The sequence below is a fragment of the Bos grunniens genome, chromosome 14 (genome assembly GCF_055505025.1).
Source record: "Bos grunniens cultivar Pamir isolate PY7600 chromosome 14, Bosgru_T2T1.0, whole genome shotgun sequence".
Classification (NCBI taxonomy): Eukaryota; Metazoa; Chordata; class Mammalia; order Artiodactyla; family Bovidae; genus Bos; species Bos grunniens.
Window position 1 is genome coordinate 65,790,430 of NC_141178.1, and position 20,025 is coordinate 65,810,454.

Below are 20,025 nucleotides of genomic sequence, written 5' to 3' on the forward strand. Positions count from 1 at the left end.
AGCACTGAGAACGACCAATCCCATTGCTCCATGGGTCTGACATGACTGAAGATTCTCAAGACAGTATTCCAAGCAGACACTTCCAACAGCCCAGGACTGGTACCTCTCTGGTGGTTCTGCTCAAGCACCACCATGGCAAACACAAGAAGGGAAGAGCGATGGGAGAGAAGGCTTTTCCAGGGGATGGGGAGGTCGGGGAACTTGAGGAGTCACTGAGAGAAAGGAGGAAAGCCAGATAGACAGCTCTGCCTGGCAGGCACCCAGTTTCCCTCCTCACACAGGGACCAGATGGACACAGGATCTCAGGGACTTGGCAGGAAAACTGTTGTCTTTGAACCAATCAGCGTCTGCACTGAAGAGCTCAGGAGGGGGACCCCAGGCACCAGGTGACACCGGAGCTGGGAGAGCCTGCTGGCTTCCTAAGTGGGGCCTGAGGAGCTTGGGGAGAATTGCACAACAAGCTGGAAAGCCGGCTCAGCGCGGCTGCTGGGAGGAGAGGAAGTCTCCCAGGGCTGAGTGTGCCCAGGCATGAAGGAGCCGGCCCTCCTGGCCGGCGGGCAGGGCGGGCGTTGCTCAGAGATAAGCCAACCCCTGGCAGTGGGTGATGAGCCCTGTGAAGCATTGCTCCGGACAGCAGTAAACCACCTCCTCGGAGCAGCTAGTCCTGGCTGTGAGCCGCACAGCAGTGCCAGGAAAGGGTGCTTTCCAGAGGTGCCAGGAGCCCCGCTCCTCCTGGGCAGTGTGGCCCTGACATCAGGAAGGGCTCAGGTGCCAGCTGCTCCCTGCTCCCCCACCCCCGACTCAGGATCAGGGCAGCATGAGCCGGGCAAGACACGTGGGCAAGATCCAGAAACGCCTGGAAGATGTCAAGAGCCAGTGGGTCCAGCCAGCCAGGGCTGACTTCAGCGACAATGAGAGTGCCCGGCTGGCCACAGATGCCCTCTTGGATGGGGGTCCCGAGGCCTACTGGCAGGCGCTCAGCCAAGAAGGCGAGGTGGACTTCCTGTCCTCAGTGGAGGCCCAGTACATCCAGGCCCAGGCCAAGGAGCCCCCCTGTGCCCCAGAGCCCCCAGGGGCGGCTGAGGCAGGCCCCAAGGGGCTCGACACCTGCTCCCTGCAATCAGGTACCTACTTCCCCGTGGCCTCAGAGGGCAGCGAGCCGGCCCTACTGCACACCTGGGCCTCTGTGGAGAAGCCCTACATGAAGGAGAAGTCCAGCACCACCGTGTACTTCCAGACGGACAAGCACAGCAACATCAGGGACCTCATCCGCCGCTGTATCACCCGGACCAGCCAGGTAGCGATGGCGGAGCCCGCGCCTCCTTGGCCACAGGGGTGGGGGTGGGGGTTTCAGGAAAGCAGAAAGGGGTGCCTCCTGCTCTAAGGCATGCAGTCCAGACGACTGGAGCGTAGGGTGGAACCAGGGATGTTTCTCTCTGCCTGGCCCTAGATCACTGACTTCTGGATTCCCCCTTGTCACCATCCGGGTTTCCTGGCCACCCATCACTGGAACTCCTACAACAGCTTCCCTTCTGACCCTCCTCTCCCATTTTGATCCCTGACCACCTAGTCTCCAAGCTGCTGTAAACACTTTTTACATTTTGACCTTGCCACACGGCCTGTGGGATCCTAGTTCTCCAACCAGGGCTTGAACCCGTGCTGCCTGTGGTGGAAGCGCAGTCTTAACCATTGGACAGCCAGGGAAATCCCTGTAGACAATTTTTCTATACTTCAAATTGAACTTGTCCCCTTTACTGCTTAAAGTCTTTAGTGGCTCCCACTTGCCCTCACTGGGAAGAGCTGACTCCACAGCACAGCTCACAGCCCTTCCAGTTCCTCTCCCCTGTTTTGCCACTCAATCCTGAGTGACCTGGAGTTTTTCAAACCCACCAGGCTCTGTCTTGAGACCTCTGCACATGCTGTTCCTTCTGCCTGGAGCCCCCTCACCTTCCTGGCGTCTCCTCTAACACCTACTCCTTCTCAAGACCAAAGGGGACTGAAGTCCCCTTCTCAGGCAGGCTTTCCTGAGTTCCCCAGGCCAGGCAAGGCGCCTCGTGTCTGTGCTTCTGAATGAAGGGGCTGCTCCACTGGGATGCAAACCTGTCCCGTTTCCTCTCAGACTCGTCTGGCCCTGTCTGCCCACAAATTCAGCACAGCGCTTGAATCCAGCCGGTGGTCGGCAGAGGACAGAGGAAGCAGCAGAAAAGATTTCTCCCTCCCCAGAGCGTTTACCTTTGAATAGGTGACTTTAGAGGAAGAAAAATCCTTCAGGACCAGAGCTTAGCTGGCAGAATTTAAGGTGCCGAGACTGGCACTTGGTCAGGAGTTCTCCTGCTGCTCCTGGAACTGTGGATCCACAGGGGCTGCACACTGTCGGCCCAGGAGAGGGGATCTTTCTACCCACATGCATAAAATGACTCCTTAGCATAGGGGTATGGGTGCCACCTCTTCTCCCAAAACTGCAGAGAGCCAGAGGTGAGAATGGCCTCCCAGGAGAATACTTTGTTATCCGTAAAGGGTCTCCCTGTCTCATCACTCAAATTATTTATTTTACATTTATGTGTGTGCGTGTTAGTAGCTCAGTCATGTCCAATTCTTTGTGACCCCATGGACTGTAACCTGCCAGGCTCCTCTGTCCATGGGGATTCTCCAGGCAAGAATACTGGAGTGGGTAGCCATTTCCTTCTCCAAGGGATCTTCCCAACCGAGGGATCAACCCTGGGTCTCCTGCCTTGCAGGCGGATTTTTTACCATCTGAGCCACCAAAGCATTAATTCTGTTACATCTAAAAGAACTTGAAAAAGAACACATTGATATTTAAGCTCCTTTTCTGCTAAGATCCACTCTCATGATGGACTCCCCTCCCAAGTCCAATACTGTGTGAAATCCTTTTTTTTTTTTTTAATGTTTATGTATTTGGCTGTGCCGGGTCTTAGTTGTATCACATGGGATCTTTGATCTTAGTTGCAGCATATGGGATCTAGTTCCCCAACCAGGGATCGAAACTGAGGTCCCTGCACTGGGCATGCAGGGTCTTAGCCACTGGACCAAAGTCCCTGTGTGAAATCTCATGGCTCCAGAAGAAGCCACCAGCAGTGGGGAAGCTGTACTTAAAAGAAGAGAGGGAGTAGAATTCTGAAGAACAAAATAGAAGATAACAGGGGGTAGAGCATCGACTTTCACATTGCTAGACTACTTCAGAGCAATATTTCATGTTTTGCTGATGGGCTCAGGCGGGCAGTCAGGAGTGCCCACACTGCCTGGGCTGGGCTGCATGACCCAGGGCAAGTCCCTGGGCCTCCCCAGGCCCCAGATTCTACACTGGACTAAGGTCCTTTCCAGCTGTCAGGGCCTGTTCCTAAGTGTGCTACCTCTGGCCTCTCTGTGCTGAAGTTCAGTGCTCTCCCGAGGGGCGGGGACCAGGGGTGGTGGTGAAATTCTCAACCGCAGCTGCAGCTTAAAGGGGGAGCGAGGCTCCTGGAAAGCAACCAGGTGAGGGCTTGTGAAACACCGTCCCCCCTGCCAAATCCTTCTCCTGCCCCGACCCCACCCAGGGAGGCGGCTCTCTCTTCACCTCTGTGAACTCGAGGCCTGCTGCTGACTTTTGCTCTATCCACAGCATGTTACAAACTTAGGGCAACACTTAAAAATCAGAAGATTCCACTCAATAGTAAGAATTTCTAGCTCCTCTCAGCGAGTCGGAAGACTGGCTCTGTGGGTGCTGAGTCAAGGCCACCCCTTTGTGTGGGTCACCGTCACTGCTCTCTTCATCAGTCCCTCTCATCCCGGGCCCTGATGTTGTTTAGTCGCTCAGTCTTGTCCGACTCTCTGTGACCCCACGGACTGCAGCATGCCAGGCTCCTCTGTCCTCCACTATCTCCCAGACTTTGCTCAAAAGCGTGTCCCATGGACAGAGAAGCCTGGCAGGCTATACAGACCATGGGGTCGCAAAAAGTCAGACACAACTTAGCAACTAAACTACAACAATGTCAAGGCCCTGATGACCTTCATTTTGTTAGCTGTCAGGCTCCTGCAGGCAGTTTGTGATATCACTCCCATATACCACACACACACACACACACACACACACACACAGGGCTCAGGAGTGACAGAGATGCCAGGGAGGCTGGATCCCCAGTCACAGGCAGTCCTTGGGAAGCAGCGTCCACACAGAGGGGGAGGGCGGGAGCAGGGTTGTGCTCTCCCTCTCCTATGGCTTCAGCCCCCGCAGGAAAGAACAGAGAGGGATGAACAGAGCCAGCAGTTTACATTCCCTATGGAGCAGGAGTTCACCCTGTTTCCTGTTATGCTCTCATCCCTTTATTCCACAAAGCCTACACTGGCCAGGCCCTGCACCCAGGATGGCGGAGCAGAACAAGAGGCATCCCTCCTCCCAGCCACCTGCCCTTAGGGGAGTGGAGGGGACACTGGACTTGAACAACCCTCTGTGTCTGGGAGCAGAGGGGAGCGTGACTAAGGCAGGCTTCACGGAAAAGTTGACCTGTGAGTTGAGTCTCAGAGGATGAGTAAGAGTTTGCTGAGCACAGAAAGGAGGGAAAGGAACTCCAGGCCCAGGGCGGGTCAAGAGCAGAGGTCAGGAGGAGGGAGAGGGCTGGATGCCCTGGAGGCAGGGAGACCTGGAAAGGACTATCAGGAAAGAGGAGGTTTTCACTTGCAGTTCCCTAGAGTACTCATTCACACTTTAAGGATACAAGAAAACAGATAATAGCCATGGTTCCTTATAGATTTATACATAGGATAGATCAGGAAATGGCAACCTACTCTAGTACTCTTGCCTGGAAAGTCCCATGGATGGAGGAGCCTGGTAGGCTGCAGTCCATGGGGTCGCTGGGAGTTGGACACGACTGAGCGACTTCACTTTCACTTTTCACTTGCATGCATTGGAGAAGGAAATGGCAACCCACTCCAGTGTTCTTGCCTGGAAAATCCCAGGGACAGGGGAGCCTGGTGGGCTGCCGTCTATGGGGTCACACAGAGTCGGACATGACTGAAGAGACTTAGCAGCAGCAGCAGATCAGGAAATAAGTACCAGAACCTATTTCAGCAGTAGAAGATGTTTATATAGGTTAGTCTTTATTCATGATAGTATGTAAGTGCTAGTGATTTCAAAGCAACTTAGAGTGGCTTTTCTCCTTGTCTCCTTGTTTTAAATTTTGTCTTTTAATTTAAAATTTCCAAAGAGGAGCTGGTTGGACCCTTGGGCCAAGTCAACTCTGATCTCTGCAAACCTTTATGGCTGGTCTAAAGATAGCTGGCTTTTGGGTCAAGTACCAAGTTCTTCCCTGGTGGTTCAGACTGTAAAGCGTCTGCCTGCAATTCAGGAGAACTGGGTTCAATCCCTGAGTCCGGAGAATCCCCTGGAGAAGGAAATGGCAAGCCACTCCAATACTCTTGCCTGGAAAACCCCATGAACGGAGGAGCCTGGCATTCTATAGTCCATGGGGTCGCAAAGAGCAACTTCACTTTCACCAAGAAGCAGGAGGCACCGCCCACGATGCAGGGCCACGTGGGGAGCACCAGGGTCCATTGCGGGGTTGGAGGGTGGGAGGAGCCAGGGAATGCATGGGCATAAGTCTTTATTGTGATTTTGCAGGCAAGGCAAGGCAAGGCAGGGTGAGGTAAACTGTTGAGAACTGGTTCGTTTGAATAATTCCGAAGGCTCGGAGCCACAGGTGGTCCCTGGCTGTCCCATACTTGGCACTGGGGTGATTTAGGGTGGGAAGGGAAATATTGTCAGGATGCTGGAGGGTTAGATAACGGAGGCTTGGGACATGGGTCTGGACTGCTTGGTTAGCATCTCAGAGGCTCCACCTCTAATAATAAACTAACCCTGGGATGTCAAAGCATCACAAAATACAGAAAACAAAAAACATGAATAACCCATCCTCCAAGTGTGGTCCAGGATCCCCGAAGGTTCCAAGACCCCTCCAGTGAGTCTGTGAGGTACTGCCCTTTCTAACCACTCATTTGTGTGAGATTGGACTATCTTTATATGCTTCCCCGTAAACAACACATCACAGCAGATTGCTACAGGAGCCATATGAGAACCAGCTGTCTCCTGTTAAGCCAGACACCACAGAGATTTGCAAAACTGAAAAATAATGCCATTCTGCTCACTCCATTGTTGCTTTGGAAAGTACAGTTATTTTTGCCCTAAAATTGTTATTCATATTAGCATGTGATGAGTTTAAGTAACAAATATTAGTTGTTTTAAAATAATGCTTAATAAACATTAAATGTTTTCTCAGTTTGTTTTTAATATGACAAATATCAATAGTTATAATCCACATTAAACAAAGCTCTTTGGAAGCCTCAGTAATTTTTAAGAGTGTAAAGGGGTCCTGAGGCCAAAATGTTGGAGACCCTGAGCAGACAAGCCCCCAGCCCTGCTGGATTCCTCTTCCTCTCCCTTTCAGTGCAGAAAGAAAACTTTACCCAGCTCCCTGGGGAGGTGGGGGGTGGGGGAGTGGGGCAATGCAGAGGAGCAAAGGGGCAGCTGTAATCCGGTTCCCAAGAAGCTCCATGCCCCCACCCCTAGGCGTCAAGGACCACCTTTTCAGGCCGAGCCCCTGCCCTGGGAGCAGCTGAAGGGAGAACAAGGCTCAGGGGTGGGACACAGCAGGAAACCTGCCCCCACCGCACCAAGCGCTGAGGAAGCTGATGAGCGTGTCCCCGCCCCGCACCTGGTAACTGGGACTCCAGGGCCTTGAGCACCACCAGGGGCCCCATGGCGAGCTCTCTGGCTGTTCCTCTGACATGGGCTGCTGAGGGAGGGCAGACCTGGGAGAGAGGGCTCCAGCACCCCCCACCCCCTAGGCCTGTGGAGTTTACAGGCAACAGGGCGCCTCCACTGGGGGCCAGAGCCCAGTCCCACCAGGATGGGGTGGGGAGCCTCCAAAGACCAGTGGCAGTGCTCCTTCCCCACCCCCCAACCCCCACCATCCTCCTGGGATCTGTGATTGGCCTGTCTCCCCTCCCATGGGGGTTCCCTAGAGTAAGTCCCTCCTCCCCTGAGTGCTGGGGCTCAGTGCTGTATTGTCACTGCTCCAGGTGGGCACTGATGGCAAGAAGCACCAGGCACGGACAGAGGTGACGCTAAAGGGGGGAGCATATGCTTGGAGGGGATAGGCCTCTCACAGCTGCCTTTCTAAGGGGTCTTGGCCCCCTCACCCTGTGGTCAGCAGATAGGTGATGGTGGAGGGTCCACCTGGGCCCTTTCTGCTCATGTTCTCTTTGAGCTCTGCTCTCTGGGGTCCCCCAACCCTCCCAGGCTTGACTCTCCTTCCCTACCCATCCCTAAGCCACAAGCAGAGAAGGGACAGACTACATCTGATGTAAACAGAGATGAGTTCTTCTCTTAGCTCACGGTAGACTGGTTGGGAGCGTGGCTCTGGATTGGGATCTAGGGCATCTCCAGCCTTCCAGCCCTGCGGCTTTTGGCAAGTTACTTAACATCTCTGCACCCCTGTTCTTCACCAGGGAAGTCCGGGTCATGGTGTTGTGAAGGTCACAGGAAATAAACGTGCGGCTGAGTAGTTGCTCAGGAAATCAGGTGCTCAGGTGCTGCGGTTATTACACATCAACCAAACTCAAAAAGGGAGCATCAGGGACTCCAGGACTCCACGCTTCCACTGCGGGGGCGCGAGTTCAAGCCCTGGTCGGGGAACTAAGATCCCGCATGCTGTGAGGCATAAATAAATAAAGAGTGAAAATTACGTTTTGCTTTTTTTAAGGGAGCATCAGCACATATGAAAGAAAGAGGGAAGAGTAGCAATCAAAGGACAAAGTGGGGCGTGGGGTGCTCAGTGCCTCCACCAACTGGCCCCAACATGGTTGGTGGCCCCACCAGGATCCAAATCGCCTCTCCCCTCCCGCCTCCTGCCTCCCCCAAAGTAGCAAGATTTCCAGCCCATGAGAAACTCACGTCTGCCTGGCTGGTAGTGGAGGGTTCTCAGCCACGATTTGAGGTCTCCGCAGGATGAATGCTGCTTGTGGGCACCGCCCCAGCAGACCTGCAGGCCCCTGACTGGGTCCCTCCATCTCTCTGAGACTCCAGATCCCCAAAGCTGCCCTGCCAGGCTGTGCTCCCAGGCCGACTTCCTTCCTTAGCACGGGAAGTACCTCCTTCTCCTTCTCAGCCAACCCCATGCCTCCATGCTGGTCTATCTGATTGGCCCTAAGAAGATTCCCAGATGGTACAGTGGTGAAGAACACACCTGCCAATGCAGAAGATGTAAGAGATGCAGGTTCGACCCCTGGGTCAGTAAGATCCCCTGGAGAAGGAAATGGTAACCATTCCAATATTCTTGCCCGGAGAATCCCATGGATAGAAGAGCCTGGCGGGCCACAGTCCATAGGGTCTCAAAGAGTCAGACATGACTGAAGCAACTTAGCACATGTGCACAAAATGTCCAGGATGATCTCAGCTTGAGAGTCTTAATTGCATCTGCAAAGACTCTTTTTTTTTTTTTTTTTCCAAATGAGGTCACAGCAACGGTTTTGGCGGTTAAAATGTAGACGTATCTTTTGGGATTTCATCATTCAGCTCACTAGGCCCTGTGAGGTGGGACTCCCACACAGGGGATGGAAGAAGTCATATACATGGCCTGTAACCCGTCAGGCTCCTCTGTCCCTGAGGATTCTCCAGGCAAGAATACTGGAGTGGATTGCCACGCCCCTCGAGAGGACCTTCCTGAACCAGAGATCGAACCCGAGTCTCTTGTGTCTCCCACATTGGCAGGCAGGCTCTTTAGCACTAGTGTCACCTGGGGAGCCCTGGGAAGAAGTTACTGACCTTGAATTGATCCAGCTGGGAGACAATGCCAACAGGAGGCAAACAAGATGAACCTGGATGCCATGAGCCTGTCTTTCCAAGCATCCCTTACATTAGGGTGCTGGGCTTTTTGTAAACCCAGCCAAAACACTCTGTCCATTAGTCACCCGCTTACCAGCCCTGGCTCTGGGAAACAGGGACTCACTGGGACACAACTGGGAGGATTTACTGACCTCCTAAGGGGAGAGAACTGTCTCTTTTGCCAATACCTTAGAGGAGGAGGCATTTGTCTTTCAGGAGAGAGGCCCTCAGAGTTATTGGCGCCATAAGCTTTAATGTGTACATGTACTTAACCGTGGGTTTCCCTGGTGGCTCAGACGGTAGAGAATCTGCCTGCAATGCGGGGACACCCAGATTTGATCCCTGGCTTGGGAAGATCGCCTGGAGGAGGGCATGGCAACCCACGCCAGTATTCTTGCCTAGAGAATCCCATGGACAGAGGAGCCTGGTGGGCTACCATCCATGGGGTCACAAAAGAGTCAGACATGACGGAGCTACTAACACACACACATGTACTTAACTGTGTGTTAACAGAGCCATGTTTCTAAACATCTCTAGTGACCTGTAGCCCTGGATGAGCAATTTCTCAGTGGTCCCCTCCACTGTCCAGATACCCAGAGCAACTGAGCAGCAAGTCAGCTCCATGTAGGTGCCAGCCAACTCCTTCACCTCTCTCTGTGACACTCTTCTTGCTCTTGCTACTTCCAGATGTTTATGGTCCAAAAATATGTATTGTAACTATTAGGAAAGTGGCAGAACATTATTATTACAGGTGACATTGAAGAAAAAACTCACCCCAGTGCCCCAGCCAAATATGACCGCCAGTGCTGGCTTTGTACTTGTCTACCTATATACCGGCTTCCCTCACTGGCAATTGTAGTAGACGTGCTATCATTTAGTCCTTTGTTTTCTTTTTTCACTTAGTTAATTGTTAATACACATTTGGTGAGCATTATACTAAACAGCAAGATTTGCTTAAACATTTCACTGTTCCTTATAGTTTCTATGTAACCCTTATAATGATCATTTTAATGGCTGCTGAATAATCTACCTGTCAATGCCTCGTTGGGGAACTAAAATCTCATAAGCCATGTGGTGTGGTCAAAAATAAGATAAAATGAGCTTGGGGTGCTGCTGGCACAAGAAGGATGAGTGGGTGCCTGGCAGGAACACGTACTTCTCTCGCCGTGACTGGATATCTAGACCCCTCACCCCCCGAGTTTCTGCTCTGCCGGACGACGCAATTCCTGCTGGTTGAGCAGGACTCCCTCCTCCACCCACTGGGGCAGCTCAGTATCTAGTCTAGTTTATACTTCCTGGGGTCTCCACAAGGGTCTGGTTTGAGACTTAAAAACATTTGAAAGCCAGGGGCCATAGAGTGCCTTCGAGCTCCAAACAGCTAAGAACCCATAACTGTAAATCTGTCCCTCTCCTGTGATTCTGCCCAACCACCTCCCCTGGTCTCATCTCCGCCTCTCTGCCTCCTCTTTTTTGCTTTTCTCTCCGTTCTCCTCTGCATTTTCCACTCCAACAGTGGGAGGAGAGGCCAGAGGATATGAGGAGGGGCTGGAGATGAGGGTAGGGCCCTGCTGCAGCTCTGCATGCTTCCACAGTCCTGCCGTCATCCCCCACCACCCCCAGCTCAGCACTCATGGGACCAGATCTCCCAGGCCCGCTGGAACTGAGGAGTTAGGCTGAAACCAGTTAGCACCTGGCCCTGTCCCCTCTGCCCTGGCCCAGGTCCTGGCGATCCTGATGGACGTGTTCACGGACGTGGAGATCTTCTGTGACATCCTAGAGGCGGCCAACAAGCGCGGGGTGTTCGTCTGTGTGCTCCTGGACCAGGGAGGCGTGAAGCTCTTCCAGGAGATGTGTGACAAAGCCCAGATCTCTGACACTCACCTCAAGGTAGGGCCCCGTGATGGTGCGAAAAGTACTTTGTGTGAGCATAGGATAGGCTACGCCGTGGTGACACATGCCCCCCTCTCACTATAATAAACATTTACTTCTTGCTCAAAGTCCAGGTCAGATGGCCCTTCCTCACGGTGTGAAAGTGAGGCCCAGTTGTGTCTGACTCTTTGCGACCCCATGGGCTATATAGTCCATGGAATTCTCTAGGCCAGAACTCTGGAGTGGGTAGCCTGTCCCTTCTCCGGGGATCTTCCCAACCCAGGAATTGAACTGGGGCCTCCTGCTTTGCAGGCACATTCTTTATCACCTGAGCTATCAGGGAAGCCCTAGACACTAATGAAGGGTACCATAAACCCGTGATATGATTGCTTTCCCCATCAGAAGTAGCTGAACTCACACCCCTGGACTTGGATTCAGAGGACCTCAACCCCATCCTGCCCGAAAGCTGTGTAGCTGTGCCACAAGGAACATACGGCCCCAAGAAACAGTGACAGGGGAGAGAGGGCAGGATTCTGAGGGATGTGCTTAGAGCCTGAACTGGAAGAGCATCCTGTCACTCCTGTTTTCTGCTTTGTTTGAATTCTACCATCTCCCTTTTCTTTTCTTCTTCATTACTCAAATAATGTCAGGATATGGAAGAAAATTTAGAAGATTCAGCCAAGGAGAGCATAAAAATGGCGCATAATCCCACCAACTAGCGATAACCCTTTTGCTCTTGCTGAGCATCCTTCCAGACATTTCTAGACAGGTGTGTGACCATAAATACATAGTGAGGACACCTTGACTTCCCTTCCAACAGAACATCTCCATCCGGAGCGTGGAAGGAGAGGTGTACTGTGCCAAGTCAGGCAGGAAGTTCTCCGGCCAAATCCGGGAGAAGTTCATCATCTCAGACTGGAGATATGTCCTGTGTGGATCGTATAGGTGAGTGCTGGGTTCCACCTTCTGTTGGGGCTTCGAGGAGGCCAAGGCTGAGCTCGGTGCAGACCAGCCCCAACCGCTCAGGCCCACACACCCACAAGCAGCTCCTGGGGGAACTGGGGACTCATCACCTACACAAGGCTGGAGACAGAACCTGCCTGGGAGAAAGGGGGAAATCTGGGTCCTTCCTGGAAGGAATTCTGGGTAGGGAGACACTTACAAGTGCCTTGGTTTCCCTTTGTGTTGCAATAGGATGTTTCCTCGTTTCCTTTCTCAGAGCTCTCAGGTGTGATTCTAAAGCCGTGCAATTTGCTTTGTTGTCTTTGGGGGCCCTATTTTACTTCCAAAATGTTTCATTATTTTAATATAGACAGTGTACAGAGACATTAATGCATATGCCAGATAATGCATCCATTTAAAGTGTGACCAGCTTCAGGGACAAGGGGGAGGTCAGAAAGTCCTTCCTGCACCTGCTTCTCAAATTCCTTTGGCCTAAAGCACGTCCATCTTCTGTCACAGTGGCATCCGTGGATGTGGTGAGAGCATGTCCACGGCCCCTCCGCCACTGAGCAGTCATCTCCCCTGTCCCCATCTCTGGGGAGCTGGCGGTGCGACTGGCAAGTGCCTTGAAAGTGAAAGTGAAGTCACTCAGTTGTGTCCAGCTCTTTGCAGCCCCATGGACTGTAGCCCACCAGGCTCCTCTGTCCATGGAATTCTCCAGGCTAGAATACTGGAGTGGGTAGCCTTTCCCTTCTCCAGAGGAGCTTTCCAATCCAGGGATCAAACCCAGGTCTCCTGCATTGCAGGCTGATTGTTTATCCTCTGAGCCACCAGGGAAGCCCTTGTTTAGCCATTAAAAAGATTCCTGTATGTTTGAAAAGGACAGAGAAAGAAATTCTGAAAGAGAAGATGAAGGAGGAGGGAGGCCTTCTCTTATTTTCCATAAGGACAATCAGGCCTCTCTCTGTTCATGTGTATTTGCCCTTAGAGCATGCAGGGGCGGCTTTGACCTTGGAAGGGGCAGAAGGAAGCAGGAACCACTTTGTTGAGCCAGGTCCTGGGCCAGGTGCCATCAGACCTTTAGTAAGGATTTAATCTTCATCACATGTAGAGGGAGGCATCATTCTTCTGATTGACAGATGGGGGGACTAAGGCACATAGCAGGTTAGGTGACTGGGCCAGGGTCACCAGCTTCCTTGACCAGGATCTCAGGCTGGGCTTGATATGGGGGACTCCAGGGCTTCCCAGGTAGCTCAGCTGGTAAAGAATCCACCTGCAATGTGAACCAGGAGACTCTGGTTAGATTCCTGGGTCGGGAAGATCTGCTGGAGAAGGAATGGCTACTCACTTCAGTATTCTTGCCTGGAGAATTCCATGGACAGAGGAGCCTGGAGAGCTACAGTCCATGAGACTTCAAAGAGTGGGACATGACTGAGCAACTTTCACTTTCAGAAGGAGGGTGGCAGTGGGCTTGAGGACCACCAGGCCATTCATCCTGAGAACTGTAGGGAACCCAGCTCCCAGGGGGAGGACTGAACAACTGATCTGTTTGCCAGCTTTTCAGAGGATCCTTTTCCCTGGAACCCTTATAGGTGTCACCAATAAAAACAAACAAAAAACCCCCAGAAAAGCCTTCACCCCACCCTTCTAGTCTGGCTGTCTCTGGGCTTCAGGTATTTTGGCCCTTCCCTTTGGATGCACACAAAGGGCTAACCAGAGAGCTCTCTCTCTAGCTGAGCCTTGAGGGTGGGGCTGGGGAGGGTCTGAGTCTCAACAGCTAAGCTCTTGTTGAGGGTCTCACTCAGCCCAGGTGATGTGCCACGTGCTAGGAACACCTCCCTCTCATCAAGAAACATAGATGGATGGCCAGAGTGTAGTGTGGTATGTGCTCTAAGGTCAGTATGCGCTAAGAAATGACCCCTCGTGGGGTCTTGGCTGGCAGGTCCTGGAGGTTGGATTGATGCTTGGAGGATGAAAAAGATTGGAACAGGGGAACGGGTTGCAAGAGCAGGGAGCTGAAACAGCTTGAGGAATAACATGATAAGAGCATGGCCTTCTAACTGGCCCCTGATTCCCACTCCTGCCCTGACCCTTTATCTCGGTGTGCTCTGATTATTTTTATTCCATCTTAAGTCATTTTTGAAAAATTCTGGGCATCACCCACTAAATCAGTTTCACAGATGGTGATGCACCAGGTTGAAAAATTGTGTTCCTCTAGCCACACTGGGGGCTTCCCTGGTAGCTCAGCTGGTAAAGAATCTGCCTGCAATGGGGGAGACCTGGGTTTGATGCCTGGGTTGGGAAGATCCCTGGAGGAGGGCAGGGCAACCTTAACCTGACCCTCACAGCCACCCCTGGGCTTTCTCTACCAGGAACAGAAAGATTTTTAAATGCTAACCAGATCAAATCACTTGCATCCTTAAAATCCTTCAATGCGTGTCACTGTCCTAGGGGGAAAAAAACCCACCTTCTTGCCATGGCCTCTGTCTCAGCAGGGCTCTTCCCGTCCACGCTGCTGCAGCCACATGGGCCTCCTCCCAGGCCCTTCCTGCCTCCGAATCTTTGCACTTGCTGTGTATTCCCTTTGCTGGAGAGCTCATTCCTGCTGTCTTTGTCCTGCTAACTCATCTTGCTGGTGGCAGCTTCCACATGATTCCCTAGAGAGCTTATCTATGAACTTGGTTAGCCAAGATAGTAAAAAACATGGTGTCAGGACCTAGACTGGGTCTGTTTTCTTTTCTATTGCTTCCTGGAAGGAAGTACAGATAATACAGTGCCTGCATGTTTGTCTATGACCATAAATACCTGAGGAATGAATGAATGTTCATGTTAGGTCCTGGCCATCCAATGTGGCTACGTACATGTGTGCTAAGTTGCTTCAGTCATGTCCAGCTCTTTGTGACCCCATGGACTGAAGCCCACCAGGCTCATTTGTCCATGGGATTCTCCAGGCAAGAATACTGGAGTGGGTTGCCATGGCTTCCTCCAGGGGATCTTCCCAACCCAGGTCTCCACATTGCAGGCAGATTCTTTACCAGCTGAGCCGCCAGGGAAGCCCCCAGTGTGGCTAGAGGAACACCATTTTTCAACCTGGTACATCACCATCTATGAAACTGAGTTAGTGGATGATGCCCAGAAATCTTAAAAAATGAAATAAGATGGAATAAAACTAATCAGAGCACACTGAGGTAAAGGGTGTTCAGGAAATTGTTGTGGGGTTATGCACATATTTTCATATGGAAACAGTTCAGGATGTAAAATATGTTTCTCCAAGAATAGCCAAGATAGGTCTGAAGAAGAACAGGTGGGGAGGACTTGCCTGTCCAGAGATCAGGACTTGTTGTGGTGCTGTAGACAACGTGGCATTGGGGGAGAGACAGACAAAGTGACAGAGGGACAGACAGAAGGCCTAGACCCAGACCCGTGCTTGACAGGGCATGTCAGAGGCGTGGGGAAAGGGGAAACCGGGGGAAAAATTCTCCACATGAAAAACCGGATTCTACTTCACACATACACCCACATGCGTGCACACACACAATCACCTCCAATAGATTAAAAGAAGTTAAATGTCAAAAACAACTTTAATACTTTTAGTAAAATATAGAGATGGATGTCTTTTAGACCTTAGGATAAGGATTAGACATCTTAACCCAGACTCTCCTCTGTGTTAAACAGAACACAAAAAAGCACTGACCAAAAAAGATTGCTAAATCTGACTATACTACAGTGAAGAACTTTGGTTCACTGAGAGACGGCTTAAAGTAAGTGAAATGTCAGATTACAAACTGGGAGCAGGTTTTCATGATGCCCTGACAAGATTAGCGCTGAGAATCACAGTGAACTCCCACAAACCACACACGAGAAACAGCACAATGGAAGTGTGGGCGAGAGGTGAGAGCAGGAGTTTCATGCAGGAGGAACCACCTGAAAAGATGTTCAGCATCATCAGTGATCAGGAAAATGCAAATCAAGGATAGAATGAGTTACCATTTTATGGCTATTCATCAAAAAAAAAAAAAAAAAAGACTGACCATACAAATAGTGGATTTAACGAATTTCTCCATCGCTGGTGGGTTTTCAAATCAGCACAGTGACTTTGGAAAGAGTTAGGCATTTCCTCTAAAGCTGAATATTCACCTGGTTTTACCCAGCAGTTCCACTCCTAGATAGAAAGACTGGTCTGTGAGACATTAGGAGACAAGGAGAAGCACTGGTGCGAGAGGGTGCTCCTCCCTCGGTCAGCAGGAAAACCATCGAAGCAACTCAGATGCCTATCAATGAAAGGATGGATGACAAAGCCCCCGGTGGGACTTCATACAACAAAGACAAGTGAAGTACAGCAGTAAGAAATAACACGGATAACCAGCAATATGCAAGAGAAAAAAAGTCCCCAGAGATGACATGTATGTTAAAAACAAGTAAAATATTTACCATTGTTCCTCATCATCTGTAGAGGACTGGTTCTAGCATCCCCACAGATACCAAAATTCAAGGATACCCAAGTGCCTCATATCAGTTCAGTTCAGTTCCGCCGCTCAGTAGTGTCCGACTCTTTGCGACCCCATGAATCGCAGCACTCCAGGCCTCCCTGTCCATCACCAACTCCCGGAGTTCACTCAAACTCACGTCCATCGAGTCGGTGATGCCATCCAGCCAAGTGGTGTACAATTTGCATATAACTTACACACATCCTCCTGCATACTTCACGTCTTGACTACTTAAAATACCCAATACAGTGTAAACTGTATGTAAATGGTTGCCAACTGGCAAATTCAAGTCTTGGTTTCTGAAACTTTCTGGAAGACTTTTTTTTTTCTGAATATTTTTCATCCTTGAGTATATGGAAGGCTGACAGTACTTTTGAGAATATATAAAACTTTTTCTTATTATAGAAAAAGGAAAGTATGGGAACTATGACACAGGATTCTGGGTGATGATTTCTTCTATTTTGGAGAAACTGGAAAAATGTGTTCCTGCATTTAACCATGTGGTTAAATGCAGGTCATTGTCAAGATGCTAGCCTTTTATTTTGGGTGGTAGGTTCATAGACGCTTGTTGTTCAGTTGCTAGGTTGTGTCTGGCTCTTTGTGACCCCGTGGACTGCACCATGGCAGGCTTCCCTGTTCATAGGCTTCCACGTTCCCGTGTTTATAGGTGCTTAGGTTATTTAAAATAACCAAATAAAGCTACGTAACTGTAAATGGGCCATTAATAGATCTTTGGCATGGGTCTTGAGCCAAAGATTATGATCAAATCAATTCTATGTACTTGTGAAAGTGAAAGTCGCTCAGTCGTGTTCAACTCTTTGCTAGTCCATGGACTGTTATAGTCCATGGCCTGAATCCTCCAGGCCAGAATACTGAAATGGGTAGCTGTTTCCCTCTCCAGGGGAACCTTCCCAACCCAGGGATCAAACCCAGGTTTCCCAAATTGCAGGTGGATTCTTTACCAGTTGAGCCACCAGGGAAGCCCAAGAATAATTGAGTGGGTAGCCTATCTCTTCTCCAGGAGATCTTCCCAACCCAGGAATTGAACCGAGGTCTCCTGCATTGCAGGCAGATTCTTTACCAATTGAGCTATCAGGAAAGCCCCTATGTACTTAAGGGTCAGAAAAGAAAAACCCAATAAAAATAAAATTCTTACTATGGGTGGTGATAAAAGAAAGCGTAAAAGCTAGAGTACAGGATGAATGGACTTTTGGGGTGTAAGGGAGGAGCACCCTCACACAGTGAGTATGGCAAGGAGGTAGCACTCAAGTGCTGTAAGGACATGTGGGCGCTGGGGGCGGGGGCACAGGGCACACAGAGTGCGTGGGGCCTGAGAAGTTGCCTGGGCACCTTTGGACCTTCTTTGTTGAGAAAGCACACAGTTGCTTGGTCTAATCTAGCCTGATTCCAAAACACAGGGCGATTTCTTTTTTTTTTTTTTTTTTTGGCCGCTCTGTGCAGCTTGCAGGATCCTAATTCCCAGACCAGGAAATGAACCCCGCAGTAGAAGCACAGTCTTAACCACTGGACCTCCAGGGAAGTTCTACAGTTGATTCCTAGCGTAGCCAAGAGTGCTGCTGTCCCAGATTAGCTGCCCACCTCTCTGGGTTGTGTGGGTGGCTCCCGGGCACAGGTGAGGTTTGGACAAAGCCTCATTGTTCTTCCCAGGATTTCCCCAGCTTTGCATGGGCCCCGCCCTGCCTCACAGAGCAGGGGACTCCTGAAGCTGGACCTGCCTTTTGGCGGAAAGACAAGCTGGGGCCTGGAGGCTGAGACCCTTGGTGAGGCTGTTTCCATCCCACGCAGTGACCCTGTCTCCTTCTGACCATTCTGTGTCCATTGCTCCAGGCCTGGGCCCACATTATTGATTCTCTTGATAGTTAGACTGTCAAGACTAACCTGATAGTCTTTTGTGGTATCATCTGGCTCTTTAGGGGTGACTGGGTGATGAGAGTTTTCAATCAGAGATAGAAAGGAATCTGTTTAAATTAGAGAATCATAAAAATAACGCGTAAATGCCTTAAGCATTTTGTTCAATAAAATGTGTAAATGAGGGGGAAGGTCAGGGCCTCTGTTTGAGGGTGTCCTCCCGCAGTGTCCAGGCAGACCCTCCATGCAGCATCTCCCCTGTCCTGTCCCCACCCCCCACCCCCACAGTATTCTCCTTCCCATTCCCCCAAAGCACAGGACTCTCCCTCCCCGTCCCACCCACGAAAACCTGGCTACACCCTTTAGAGTTTCATGAGCCCATAGCCCTGCCGTCCGAGGAGCAGCCCAGACCCTCATTTGTTTGGAAGAGGCAGATGTCGTGCATGTCACAGGTGGGGCTGCTGTAGCCCCAGCGGCTGGTGACCCCCAGCAGCACAGTGGGGGACACTGGCGCTCGGCCAGCACGTGGCCCCTCTGTGCCTCCACGGGGACTTCTGAGGGGCTCTCATCTGAGCACCGGGAGGAGCCCTGACCCGAGGCAAGGATTTCCTCTGCATCTTAATTACTTCCGTGCAAACATTCGCTGGGGCTTCCCAGGTGGCGCTAGTGGTGAAGAAGCTACCTGCCAATGCAGGAGATGCAGGTTTGATCGCTGGGTCGGGAAGCTCCCCTGGAGGAGGGAATGGGAACCCACTCCAGTGTTCTTGCCTGGAGAATTCCATGGACAGAGGAACCTGACAGGCTACAGTCCATAGGGTCGCAAAGACCTATGACACGACTGAAGTGACTTCACACACACACACACACACACACACACTCACTGTCTCTGAGCTTCAGCTTGGTTATCCATAGGAGGAGTAACTGGGGGTTCAATCAGGGTGGAAGGAGCTGGCGTGGAGGTGCAGTGGGCATACCTAACGTCCTCCTGGTCCTGCTGGACCAGGTCCTCCTCCGGTGCAGGGTGCCGGCGGCCTCCCCACCCCCGCCCCTCACTCTCTCTCCTCTCCCTCCAGCTTCACCTGGCTCTGTGGGCACGTGCACCGGAACATCCTCTCCAAGTTCACAGGCCAGCCAGTGGAGCTGTTCGATGAGGAGTTCCGCCACCTCTACGCCTCCTCCAAGCCCGTCATGGGCCTCAAGTCGCCCAGGCTGGCCACACCCCTGCAGCCCGGAGCAGCCCCTGGGCCCCCGCCTGGCCGCCTCAGTGACAGCAGTGGCTCAGCCAGTGACCGCACATCCTCAAACCCCTTCAACAGCCCATCGACGGGCAGCAACCCCCAGACCCGGAGTCTGTCCACGTCCTCAGGGCCTGGCAGCCCCCTGGCCCCAAACCCACTGCTTGCCTCCAGGTTCCAGCCCCACCACAGCCCTTGGGGGGCCCTGACCCCACAGGCCCACTTCTCCCCAAGGCCCCATGACGGCCTGCCGGCCCTCTACAGCAACCTCAACGCCTACAGGCCCACTCGGCTGCAACTTGAGCACCTGGGCCTGGTGCCCAGGGTGGCCCACACCTGGAGGCCCTTTCTACAGGCCTCCCCACATTTCTGAAGAGTCCCTTCTGCCAGCTGACCTCCCCGGGGACAAGGCTGGGCATTCTTGGATTTTTCTGGCTCAAGGACCCCACTTCAACACTGAGTGGCTTTGGACCTGCTTCCCTTTGAACTAAAGGCACTTGGACGAAACCATTGCCCATGTTTGAATGTTCCCAGGCCTGAGATGATTTGCTTCCTGACCCCCTGGTATGGCCCAGGTAGCACATTCCAGAAGGTTCCAGGGAGGTGGTGGGCAGGGAGCTAGAGGACAAAATCATGAAAATAGAGCATCTTCCTTCCAAAGAGCCGCCAGGGCTTTAATATCAACATTTCCTGAACCTGTAATGCAACAAGGGGCTGATGCAACCCAGGTTTTACATATGGGTAAACT

The 20,025-nt window shown here is 51.7% G+C and overlaps 2 protein-coding genes and 1 long non-coding RNA gene across 3 annotated transcripts in view; 1 reads left to right on the forward strand and 2 right to left on the reverse strand.

The window, feature by feature from the left end:
* Positions 1-76: 76 nt before the first annotated feature.
* SACK1A (scaffolding CK1 anchoring protein A) lies at positions 77-19,939 on the forward strand. The gene is made up of 4 exons (XM_086337090.1): positions 77-1,297; positions 10,595-10,762; positions 11,565-11,689; positions 19,116-19,939. Exons 1-4 carry the CDS (start codon positions 818-820, stop codon positions 19,648-19,650), a joined length of 1,308 nt encoding a protein of 435 aa, XP_086193216.1. The 5' UTR covers positions 77-817; the 3' UTR covers positions 19,651-19,939.
* LOC147359575 (uncharacterized) lies at positions 7,351-8,120 on the reverse strand. Its single transcript, XR_015140923.1, has 2 exons — positions 7,946-8,120; positions 7,351-7,702 (listed from the first exon to the last, which is right to left on the reverse strand). It is a non-coding gene; the product is annotated as an uncharacterized LOC147359575 (long non-coding RNA).
* Positions 12,728-20,025, reverse strand: part of C14H8orf76 (chromosome 14 C8orf76 homolog) — a 30,840-nt gene continuing 23,542 nt past the window's right edge. The window contains exon 6 of the mRNA XM_086337094.1: positions 12,728-12,959. Coding sequence (XP_086193220.1) covers positions 12,852-12,959 — 108 coding nt within the window. The 3' untranslated portion in view covers positions 12,728-12,851. The remainder of the gene's footprint in view (positions 12,960-20,025) is intronic.